We start from the raw sequence: 12266 nt of genomic DNA, 5'->3' as shown, positions 1-12266 counted from the left end.
GGGTGGGCCTCTTCAAATGAAGCAGCTGGGACCAGCAGCAGGCTCAGAGAGCTTGGGATCAGCCTATGCAGAAGCAGGTGGGGACAGAGTTGGCAAAAAGACACTGTTGACATCTGCCAGGGGACAACAGGCATTATACATGCACAGAACCAAAAAAAAAAAATCTACTGTAGACTGTCATGAGATCAACCCCAAAAAAGAAAGCAGACTTTCCCACTCTCTACCACAACATGGCACAGAGTTCAGGGAAAGGGACTGAAATGACTTCACCTTAAAATGAAGAGGCTGCACTGTTTGCATACTTCACCTTATTACTGTTAAATTTATATCCTTGAACTGGAAGTTGTTGAGCACTATGTGCCAAAAAGTTGTCATTCTAGACATTATCTCATTTAATCCTCACCAGAACTCTGTAAGGTTTTATTTTACAGATGAGGACACTGAAGGCTAGAAATTTAATAATTCACCCAGGCATGACTGCATAGCTGGGAAGTAGTCCATGTGGAATTCAAACCTAGGCAGACCCCTAATTTTTCTTTCTCTTGCAGGTTCTCCATGGAACTAGATTTCCAGAAATAATTAAAACATGAGACAGCAGTAAGTGTGTTTAGAATAGTTAAAAAATCCATTTTCTACCACGCACAAGTTCTACTCTGAACTTCTCATGAGATTGGATCCTCAAATTAATAATCATGAAGCAATTCATTAAAATAATACTAGTGTGAATTTATCACACAGAATATCAATTATTTAAGCAGAAGCATTGAAAAGATATACTGAAAAATTACACTGAAGCAAAATTTGCAGCAATGTGGATACTCACACTAATAACTAGTGCGTAAGAAGCTCCCATAGAGAAATGGCAGTTGTGTGAAATCACCAGAGAGAAAAAAGATTTAGGTCCAGCCTAAGTATTATAATTGTTGTGTCCCTAAAATTTGAAAGGGCTTCCAGGGTGGCTCAGACAGTAAAGAATCTGCCTGCAATGTGGGAAACCCGGGTTTGATCCCTGAATCAGGAAGACATTCTGGAGAAGGGAATGGCAACCCACTCCAGTATTCTTGCTTGGAGAATTCCATGGACAGAGGAGCCTGGCAGGCTACAGTCCATAGTATTGCAAAGAGACACAGAGCGTTTGAGCAACTAACATTTTCACTTTTTAAAATTCAAAGTCACAAGGATTACAAAAAAAGCCTGGCTGATAATGACACTTGTCACCTATTGGACAGGCTGCCCAAGAGCCAGGGAAAAAGGACAGCTGACTCCCTCATTCAGCAATTACTTGCTAAACATCTAAGTGCATGTCACTGGAGGACTTGCCTGGTGGTCCAGTGGCACTCGCAATGCAAAAGGCCCGGGTTTGATCCCTGGTTGGGGAACTAGATCCTGAATGCTGCAACTAGAAGGTCCCAAGTGCCACAACTAAGACCCAGTGCAGCTGAATAAATAATTAATACAAACAAATATTAAAAAAAAAATAAACACAAGTCACTGAGCTGGCCCTTAGGGAGCTGCTCTTTCTACAGATCTTGAGTCAACTGTGGGACAGGAAAGTCTGACACTTTCTCACATATAAAATAATGCTATCTTTGGAGGAGGGAGCTATGAAAAAGTATATAGTATCATCATTGAACACTGTGTGGCAATGTGCCAAATGCAATATGCACAATTGATCATAAAGTCATAATACTCTTAAGGTGTGAGTCTACTTCAGGACTGAAGAGACTATAAAAATAAGCCATAATGATAGAATTACTGAGCATTAGTCTAATACTACACACAGCCAGCATTTAAGAACTAGTCACCCTACACTTTCTATGCTGAAACTAACAAGGGAGGAAACTGTTGTTTCAAAGATGATATAAACTAGCTCTGCTGTTGGCAAGTGAGTGGAGATGCCAGCTACTGTTAACTAGGCCTCTGAGCAAGTTGCTCCTCTTGCATATTCAAATAATAAACAGGAACCAAAAGAGATTTCTGTCCTCCAAGTTATCTGAAGTCAATCTCAAGAGTAGGTTTTATATATTATGAAGCAATCAACACATACCCACATACATAATGCTATTTAGGTATAACCAAATATTGAGGAGATTTACAGTGGTATTGTGTGTCTCTGGGGGCTAAAGTTTGGGAATGGAGTGGGGCGGGGGCCGGGGGATGTTCTAAGATCAGTCCCTTGGCGTCTTGGGAGGATAAAAGTCAAACATGAAAATTTACTGTTTTTGTTTTCTCTGCTACTGAGTTATATGTGACCTAATCAGTAGAGACTCAGACTAGTTTGAATGATCCAAAGTAATTTCAAGTTAATCTTATCCAAGGAATTATCATTTGTTAAAATAGTGTATGAAAAAAACCTAAGTAATCAAAATAAAAACAAAACAAAAAAATAACTTAAGATAGCAAATTATCCTAAATCAGACTTTGACTGTAATGGCTTTGTGATCTTTCAACTTGGCTCAGCAGAACTACATTCATACAAACCCCCTTCCTAGTATTTTTCCAGGTGGGGTGGGCCACAAGGGTTTTCTCTTGCCAGAACTGGAGGACAGAAGGGAGGCTGCAGCTATTCGGCAGCATACACATACCTACTGATACAGTCAACACCAGCTGAAGTGCTGCTGTAATGTGACATTACAGACATTATAAACTTAAGTTCATCAAAAGGGAGATTAGCCTGGGTAGCCTGACTTAACCAGTTGGATGCCTTTTCAAAGAGGGTGGAGGCTCTCTGGAAGTTCCAGGGCTTCAAGCTTTAGATCACGCCCATGGAGTTCCAGCTTGTTATGATCGTGTCTTCCTGACTGCCCTATGGACCTCAGGCTTGCTTAGCCAGCCACCACTAGTGGGTAAGCCAATGCCCTGTAATCAGTTCCTTAGTATACATGAAGATGCATCTCCTACCAGCTCCACTGCTCCAGTTGAATCCAGATTAATACACCTACTTTCACTCCTTCAACATATATTCACTGGTGTCCTAAGCAGTCCAGCAGTAGGCCAAGGAGACACAGTCAATGCCCTCGATCAATTTTCAACACTCCTCTAGTGAAGATTTGTGCAGTCTTTCTTTCTAGCTATTTTTTTTCCCCAGAGGTATGATCAACAGAAGACTAGAAATACACAAAAATAGTATAAATACTTTAAAGGCTTAAATTATTCACAAATATTCATTTTTTTAAATGAAGAGGGTCTGAATTTTTCTTTGTCCTTTAATGTACATCAATGGCTAGTTCTCTTGACATGGGGTACGATTCAATTTGAAATTGAAAATTTCTACAGCACCAGAACCATGTCTGTTGAAAATTAATCTATGTAGACTTAGCTACATAGATTAATGTAGCAGTCACACACTGATAGAAGATTAATATGACAAATCTGGACATTATCTCACAAATAAGGATATTGAAAAACAGAGAGGTTAAATGACTTGGCCCAAGTCACACAGGTAATACTAAGGATGTACGTGTGTTTACTCAGCCATATCCAACTCTTTCCACCCCACAGACTGCAGCCCACCAGGCTCCTCTGTCCATGGGATTTCCCAGGCAAGAATACTGAAACTGTTTGCCACTTCCTCCTCTAAGGGATCTTCCCAACCCAGGTTTTGAACTGGTGTCTCTTGCATCTGCTGCACTGGCAGGCAGATTCTTAACCACTGCACCACCTGGAAAGTACCACAAAGGACCGGGTACTTTGTTACAGCAGGAGGGAAGCTTCACGCCCTTTGGCTGGGGGGAGGGGAAGAGGCATGATGCTTCCGGGTGCCTTGTCCTTGGACCATCAGGCATGTTTATCCCTATGGTGGGTGATGCTGAAACTGACTTGGCTGTTCATGAGAGACAAGTCTTGGTCAATGTCACTCAAGACCTTCACGTTGCCAAATTCAATGGCTGTTGCTCATTCCTGGTTTATCTATAGCACTGGACAGTTAATCACTCTCCCCTTCTTGAAACACTTTCTTCACCTGGAGAGGGGCAAACTGTCCTAGTGTATCCCAGGTTCTGAAAGTCCATGTACCAGGAAACCCCTCAGTCCAGCAAGTTGGAACAGACAGTTGGTCACTCTACCTTTGGGACACCACTTTTTCTAGCTTCTCCTTCGCCTTTGCAGTGCCTTCAGGATGAGTCCTAAAAGAATTTCTCTTCCCAGTCTGAATTTACTCCCATATGATCTCATCTATATCCATGACTTTAAATACCTTTTTTGTTTTTCTTTTTAAAATTGTAGGTATGTATCAGTAGTCTCAATCTTTGTCCTGACATTCAGGTTGATTTTTCCAATTATACCTCAACATCACTCCCTGGTGATCGAACAGACCTCTCAAACATAACAAATTCAAAATTACTTCATTTTCCTGCTGATCTACTCTTCTCATATCTCTCACGTCTCTGCATCTCAGCAAGTGGCAATTCCATTCCACCAGCTGTACACGGGAAAATCTTTTGGGTCAATGTCGATTTCTCTCTCTCTCACATCGTATATATTATCTATCAGAAAATCCCATCCACTTTACTTTTGAAATCTATTGAGGATCCAACCACTTCTCACCTTTTCTACTGCCACTACCCATTTCCAAAGCACTGCCATCATTTTCCTGAGTTATTGTGTCAATTTCCTAACTGCCCTCCCCACCTATGTGGAATTTATCTCCATAGAACAGCAAGAATGATCTTTATAAAAAAGAACCTTATAAGCAATCTTTATAATTAAAATGCAAATTGTGCTAAGCCAGTGCTTCCAATAACTTCCCATTTCAACCCAAGTAAGGGCCAAAATTCTTCCAAGGTCTCAGAGGCCTATGACTCAGCCTTGATTCTTCTACCATCTCATCTCCTACTGCCCACTCTGCTCAGCCCATTGTCTGCATCCTTTCTGTTCTGTAGCATGCCACGTGCTCTTGCTTTGAGACTTTGAATGTGCTATTTCTTCTAAATCGAATACTCTTCCTTCAAATATCTGTTAAGTTCATTCATAATTCTTCCCAAGTGTCTCCTTTCTAGACCTGCAGGCCTTCGCAGACCACTCAATCCAAAATAGTCCCTTCTTCTGTGTCACTCTCTATTCCCTATCCATGTTTCATTCGTTAAAGCACTTACTATCCCTTGATATAAGTCTACATTCACTTATTTGTCTATGTCTCTCATTATAGAATGCAAGCTCATGAAGAGAGACATTTTGTTACATTCACTATTGTAACCCCAGCTCCTAGAGCAATTCCTGGCACAGAGTGAGACCTAATATATATTTCTTGAATGAATGAATACCTAAAGCAATCCTCTTGGCTCTTCTACTATCTTGAAGTAAACAGAGCATAAGGCAGTAAAGTTCTCCAGTTTCAATATCTCAAAGCACTTCATGGCTTAGATTAAGGAATACTTCCCTGCTTCCACCACTGGCAATCTCCCACTGATGCCACTGCACAGAAGATAGTGACATGCCACAAGGACATCAATCTAATCTTAGCAAGACTGATTTGATTCCTCTGCTTTACAATGATAGTAATGAAACTCATGCTCTGCATGCAGGGTGGCACACATTTGACCTTCAATTGTGAATGCGTGTGAAAATTATAAGGACATCTTCATTTTCCATCATGTCCCCTCCAGTTAAATTATTGAAACCTAAAGATAGCCCAACTTCTAGAAAGATGAAGCACAAAGGAAAAATAAAAGAAGATCACCATGTTTATCAAGTGATCCATCATTTAGATCATCCTTGGTAATAAAACAAAAAGGTTGCTTGATTACGTAGAAGCTTAATTAAACATGTAACAAAAATGAGTGCTTTGTAAGTATGCGACCTCCTTTTTTTCCTTTATAACTGTTACATACAAGCACATCTTGTAACCATGGTGTTTTCGTTTATATCCAGGATGTGGCTTTCTACATCCTTCTCTTTAGCAAGAACTGTTCTGGCCCAGCTGATTCATTCCATTTTACTTCACAATTTTTCTATTCTCATTTTAAAAAATAAGATTTTTCCTCTATAAAAATGTAGGTTAAGTTATTAAGCAAGCACATAGTGTCTCAAATTCTAAGTTAGGGCAAAGATGACCTACCATTCTACTCTTGTATATTTCACTCTCCTTTCTACTTTGAATAATCAGAAAAATGGTTTTAATATTTCACAGATTCATCTTGAAGACACTAACATATAGGTTTTTGCTTTTATAGGTGATTGGCATCAGGGGGTGTGCAACCTATTCACATGCCCATGGCATAGGAGTATTAGGAGTGTCACAAAAGACCCAGGGTAAGTCTGCATCATCGCATTTTGTCTATAAAACCAAATCTAAATGGTAGATCCTCTTCATATTAAAAAATTCAAAGTTTTTGTATGTTTTATCTACTTTGAAAATGTACACATACACAATCATCACAGCTAACATTTATAATTAGAGTTAAAAAAGACAAAAACCTAATAATACCACACACACAGACACAAATACCCACAAAATCAAACACATCCTTCATCTCATTTGATTTATCAGATTTATGATAGAATCCACTATAGGCATATAAAAATATATATACAGGATTAGCAAAGAGCCTTCACTTACTACACTTTCTGAAATGCAGAGCTGCTAGGACAACAAAAGGAACTCTACATTTCTTATGTTCCTCCTCCTATCAATATCTATACTACTTCTATGTATATAGGTTCTTTAAATGATCCTCAATCTGGACCACATGTAAAAGTCCCAGGGAACTTTAAAATACTGATCTTTGGGATTTTGATTGTTCTATGAGAGGACACAGGTGTGTTTCTAAAGGTCTCAGGTGATTCTAATTAGAGACAGGGTTCAGAACCTTCCTCTAAATCTTCTCAGCCTCCCCTTTCAAGCCTTTACTTATTTTTTCTTGGATCTTTTCTCCTCAGAATACTTACCATACTTGAAGCTGGTTTGGATTCTCTATTTTATCTGCCCTCCCAAAAATATCATAAGACCCTTAGAAGGTAAAAGTATCTCCTATTCACCTTCCTGAAATCTCCCACAGTGTCTCCATAGTGCCAAATACATAGACTGCATCATTAGCCTCTATTTACACAGAATCTATTTTATCCTTCTGTATTAACCCTAATAGGGGTAGCATTACTATGCCCATAGTGCAAGTGAAGAAACTGAAGCTCTAGTCAAGGTTAAGTAACTTGCCCCCTAAGTATATAACTAAAAAGTGACAGTTATACTCCACCCCTGATTCACGTGACTGCAAGTTCCTGCCTCTTGCAAAACAACAAGAAGCTTATAATCAATTGGGTTTTCAGTCAGTCAGTCAGTTCAGTCGCTCAGTCATGTCCGACTCTTTGTGATCCCATGAATCGCAGCATGCCAGGCCTCCCTGTCCATTACTAACTCCAGGAGTGTACTCAAACTCATGTCCATCGAGTTGGTGATGCCATCCAGCCATCTCATCCTCGGTCATCCCCTTCTCCTCCTGCCCCCAATCCCTCCCAGCATCAGGGTCTTTTCGATTGGGTTTTAGATAATGTCAATTTCTAAAAAGCACGTAAAAAGCTATGCAACATCACTAATTATTAGAGAAATGCAATCAAAACCAAAATGAGCTATCATCTCACGCAGGTCAGAATGGCCATTATCAAAAAACGTACAAACAATAAATGGCTGGAGAAGGTGTGGAGAAAAGGGAACCTTCCTACACTGTTGGTAGGAATGTAAATTTGTACAACTACCATGGAGAACAGTATGGAGTTCCTTGAGAAAATTAAAAAAAAAAAAAAGACTACCATATGATTCAACAAACCCATTCCTGGGCATGTATCTGGGGGAAACCATACTTCAAAAAGATACAGGCCTTCCAATGTTTACTGCAGCACATTTACAATAACCAAGACGTGGAAGCAACCTAAATGTCCATCAACAGAGGAAGGGATGTGGTACACACACATAATGGAATATTGCTTAGCCACAAAGAAATGAAATAATGCCACTTGAAGCAACATGGGTGGACCTAGAGATGATCCTACTAAATGAAGTAAGTCAGACAAAGGTACAAACATATGATATCCCTTATATATGGAATCTTAAAAAATGATAGAAATGAACTTATTTACAAAGCAGACACGGACTCACAGACTTCAAAAACAAACTTAGGGTTCCTAGAGGGGCAAGGGGGTGGAGGAGAGATAAATTAGGAGTTTGGGATTAACATGTATATATATAGTAATATACACTACTATATATAAAATAGAAAATCAGCAAGGACCTACTGTATACCAGGAACTCTACTAAATATTCTATAGTAACCCATATGGAAAAAGAATCTGAAAAAGAATGGATACATGTATAACTGAATCACTTTGTTGTATACTTGAAACTAGCACAGCATTGTAAATCAACTCTACTTCACTATAAAATAAACATTAAATTTTAAAAATATAATAAATAACTTGGTGTCAATTAAATACTCTTAAAAATTAAACAATTATTTATATCAGCATGTGGGGTTGTTGAAATGGTGGTTCCATAAACAAAGGTAAGGGAAATAAAAGTCAAAATGCACTTAGTCAAATTTTTCAATCATCTAAAATCTTACAATGAACAGTCTAGGGCTTCTCATTTAAGAAGAGCTGCTTCAGGTTGAGGGTCTTTAGGTGATTAACTATTCCTCTGCCTTTCCAGAAATAAATCTTCCTGAAATGTCTCATTATCTTTATATGAAATGAAATAATTTCTTAAGGAAAAGGGAAATCATCATATAAGTGGGTGATTTTTGCTGGAGGAACCTTCACTCAGAAAGATGGCTCAAGGGAAAGAACAGCCACTTCATTCTGATATTACGACAGGTAAACATTAGGGTGACTGGATTTTTCTGAGTAGGCCATGCATTTAAAAAACAAAAGATTAATCAAAGGCAGATTTTGACCCTCTCCTGCCATCTGCTCATCACGCAGTTAACCAGAAGAAACAGGGTCCGCCCTCTGTGCTAAAGCTGAAGTAGAGACCTGGGGGAAAATATTCAGAAGACTAAACTGGAATTAAGCAGGAGAAACACATTTTAAAGTCTATTCCTTTGCAAATAGAATCAGGTAGAAATTATACATGACTCCTGTATAGTTAAACATTTTTGCTATGTCTCTGAGATCTTCTATTAGAAAACGAGTAGTTAAGCCACATGTTAATTCTACCACCAAGCTAATGAAATAATTCATCCAAATTTACGTTTGTCAAAACCTAATGATGAGGAGGCATGACTGCCAAAAGAATGCCTGCAAATAGGAAACAATTTTTTAAAGTTTGTGACTTTAAAAAAATTTCTCCTGAAGAAATTTCACGCTGCAGCTGGTGTTACCTAAGGGGTTAAAGTCTGTGAGCTAAACTTCCTTAAAGACTCTTAATAGTGAGCTCCACACTATTTCTCAAGGCAGCTACTGCAGAAAGCTGTAATCTAAATTTACAGAGAAGCAAAGAACCAAACTCCACATCCCCCACCTTGTTTAAGATTTAAAAGTGTATCCAGTCACTTTTTAACTGCATTTTGCATATTCTACAAGACAACATTGGTCAGAAATTTAAAAAAAAATTGTTTTCAATGAAATATATATCAGCACCAATGAAACCAAAAAGCATACCAAATTTATCTTAAAGTGTATCTAATACATCATGGATGTTATGCACTTGATATGCTTTTATTATAATCTGTGACTTTGAAACAGAGAGAAAAAGTACAAATAAAAAGGGCAGTTGAACATGCTACCGAAGTCATAAATAGATTTTTTTTTAAAAACACTCTCATTGCAAATTATCTTTTGCAGTAAAAGGTGCTATACATTTTTTAGTACTACTATTTCATCAGTGACATAACCCACAAATTATCCACCTCAAAGAATCACAAATCACTCCAGCAAACATACCTTGGAAAGATACACAGTTACACGGCGTGGAAATTGCCACAGGAGACAAAATGGCGGCTACAGGAAACTGAGTGGCAGGTTACAAAACTTCTAAGAGCAGAAGTGGTTTTGAAGTAATAAGTGAGAAAGAAAAAATAACCTAACCTCCTCAAGATAACCACTAGCACAAGCCAGAAAGTGGGGCCGTGCTGTGTGTGAGGAAGTGAGTACGGTGGAGGCTGCAGCTCTCTCACAAAGGAAGTGAAGACACTTCTGGTTTTACCAACCAACTCATTTAAGTCAGATTTAACCCACTTGTCACGTCTGGCATTTAGTCCTCAAATAATATAACATATATACACACTCTCAACAACTGGTGTTAGTATAAAAATGCGGGCAATCCTCAACTTAAAAGGTGGTGGGGGGTGTGTTTTAAAAATTAAGGTCCATACTGTCTGATTCCAATGATACCAAGTTCCAGAGAAAGCAAAATTATGATGACAGAAGTGTATTGGTGATTGCCTACTGCTGCTGGCTGGGGATTGCAAGGGAAGACCCACAAAAAGGGGCATGGCGAGGCTATTTAGGGTAAAACATTCTGTACCTTGACTATACGAATTAACTATAAACTGGCCAAATTCCTCAAACTGTACACTTTCAAATGAGTGAATTTACTGTAAGTAAATTACAATAAAATTATTTCCCAAAATTACTTTAAAAGCTTAAGGTTCATAACTTGACTTTTCAGATTTTGGAATAATTTTTTTTTTCCTGATAAAAGCATGTTACAAACGGTGATTAAGTTTCCAGGCTAATCTTTCCCTTCCCCAAAACGTGAATCATAATTTGGGTGAAAGCAAGTAGCATGGGAAGTCCACTGAGTCCAGAAACTTCAGAATTAGGCTTGCTTTGCACTTTAAGCCCTAGTTGATGGAAGGAGGGGCTTCCCTGTGGTTCAGCAGTGAAGAACCCACCTGCAATGCAGGAGCTACAGGAGGCTCGAGTTGGATCCCTGGATTGGGCAGGTCCCTTGGCGGAGGGCATGGTGACCCACTCCTGTATGCTTGCCTGGAGAATCCCATTGACAGAGGAGCCTGGAAGGTTACAGTCCATAGAGTCGCAAAGAGTCAGACATGACTGAAACGACTGGCATGCACGCAGAACAAGGGAGAGAGGGAAATTGATGTCAAAAAATAGATGCAGGACTAGGAACTGGTGGTTGGTGATATAAGGTAGAGGTGGGAAAATCTTAGGAGACTCAGGAGGCATAAGCATAAGCTGGGCACGTCTGCCCTTGATCAGTCTCTAAGCAAACCTGTAACTCATACTTACTAGCTGAAGAGAGGGGAAGCCAGAGGTACTTATGCTTTGTCGATGGTACTGGCCAAGGTTTGGTGGGAGGGTAAACTGTTTCCTTATTTCCGCAGAAGAATACCTTGGGTTAAAACAGAAAAATCTAAATGAAGTGGTTATTTTAAAGCATCACTGCAGTTTTAGATACAATCTCTGATATCACATTAGAAAACTGATTCTTTAGCTGGGTGACTGGCAGAACTTACTAAAATGTCCTCAGTGGCCTCTGGGTGGACACTAGAGCTTTAGGGTGATCATATACTCCCTTGAGAAGTTCACAGAAGCCAGGAGGCCTGCAGACAGGGCACTTGCCCAACACTGGAAGGATGATGGCTTCTTAGGTGTGCTAGTGGTAGAGAACCCGCCTACCAATGTGGGAGATGTAAGAGACCCTGGTTGGATCCCTGGGCCGGGAAGATCCCCTGGAGGAGGACATGGCAACCCACTCTAGTATCCTTGCCTGGAGAATCCCATGGACAGAGGAGCCTGGTGGGCTGCAGCCCAAAGAGTCACCAAGAGTGGGACACTGCTGAAGCGCTCAGCAGGCAGGCACGCACTGAAGGACGACAGCACAAGAAGGAAAAAAGTTTGGAGTCCAAGCAAAAGACCCAGGGTGCTTGGCTCCTTCTTCCCAGGCCATTCAGAGGCACCGTCTCCGTGCGAGGACATCTGGCCTCTGACGACAGTCCTTTAAGCCCAGAGCCGCCAGTTTGAACCAGTCACTCTCCTTTCAGCGGTGGAGCACTTCCGGTTGCTGCTTGCTATCATGGAAGATACCAGAGAACTGCTTTATGGACACCTCTACTTCCCTGCAGGCACCTTAGGTGCTACCTGGAATTGAAAGGGCTGTATTTGTTCCAAACCACTCCAAGTGAGTGATCCTTCATGTCAGTGGAAGTGATCCTTCTGAGCCCTCAGACAACATTCCTGCAGCCCGAAGGAGCGCAGGAGAGTCCCGCTCCACCATCCACACCTGCCCGCGGGTGGCACCAACCAGCAATATCCCAGACAATGAGCAGGTTGGCTTTCTTTTATTATTATCAGATTAAGGAAATTATTTTCTT

General features: G+C 40.1%; 1 protein-coding gene and 1 long non-coding RNA gene across 6 annotated transcripts in view; one reads left to right on the top strand and one right to left on the bottom strand.

Moving 5' to 3' along the window:
* Positions 1 to 6254, top strand: part of LOC139039494 (uncharacterized) — a 44676-nt gene extending 38422 nt beyond the window's left edge. The window contains exon 3 of the long non-coding RNA XR_011492792.1: positions 6171 to 6254. This is a non-coding gene — a long non-coding RNA (uncharacterized lncRNA). The remainder of the gene's footprint in view (positions 1 to 6170) is intronic.
* The window catches only part of DOCK8 (dedicator of cytokinesis 8), a 221716-nt gene that overhangs the window by 157361 nt on the left and 52089 nt on the right, over positions 1 to 12266 (bottom strand). The window contains exons 1-2 of one of the 5 annotated variants that reach the window (XM_070480396.1): positions 9871 to 10054; positions 8090 to 8115 (exon numbers count right to left, since the gene is read on the bottom strand). The exons of 1 other annotated variant lie outside the window; for it this stretch is intronic. Coding sequence is in view for 1 of the 4 variants with exons in the window: in XM_070480394.1 (XP_070336495.1) it covers positions 11182 to 11284 (103 nt within the window). In the remaining 3 variants the exon portion in view is untranslated. Of the gene's footprint in view, positions 1 to 8070; positions 8116 to 9870; positions 10055 to 11181; positions 11285 to 12266 lie in introns of those variants that run through there. 3 more of the 5 variants (XM_070480394.1, XM_070480395.1, XM_070480397.1) reach the window with 3 other exon arrangements.

Source organism: Odocoileus virginianus, chromosome 18, assembly GCF_023699985.2.
Source record: "Odocoileus virginianus isolate 20LAN1187 ecotype Illinois chromosome 18, Ovbor_1.2, whole genome shotgun sequence".
NCBI lineage: Eukaryota > Metazoa > Chordata > Mammalia > Artiodactyla > Cervidae > Odocoileus > Odocoileus virginianus.
Note: the sequence above shows the minus strand (reverse complement) of the source record. Positions and strands in the feature narration are given on the sequence as shown.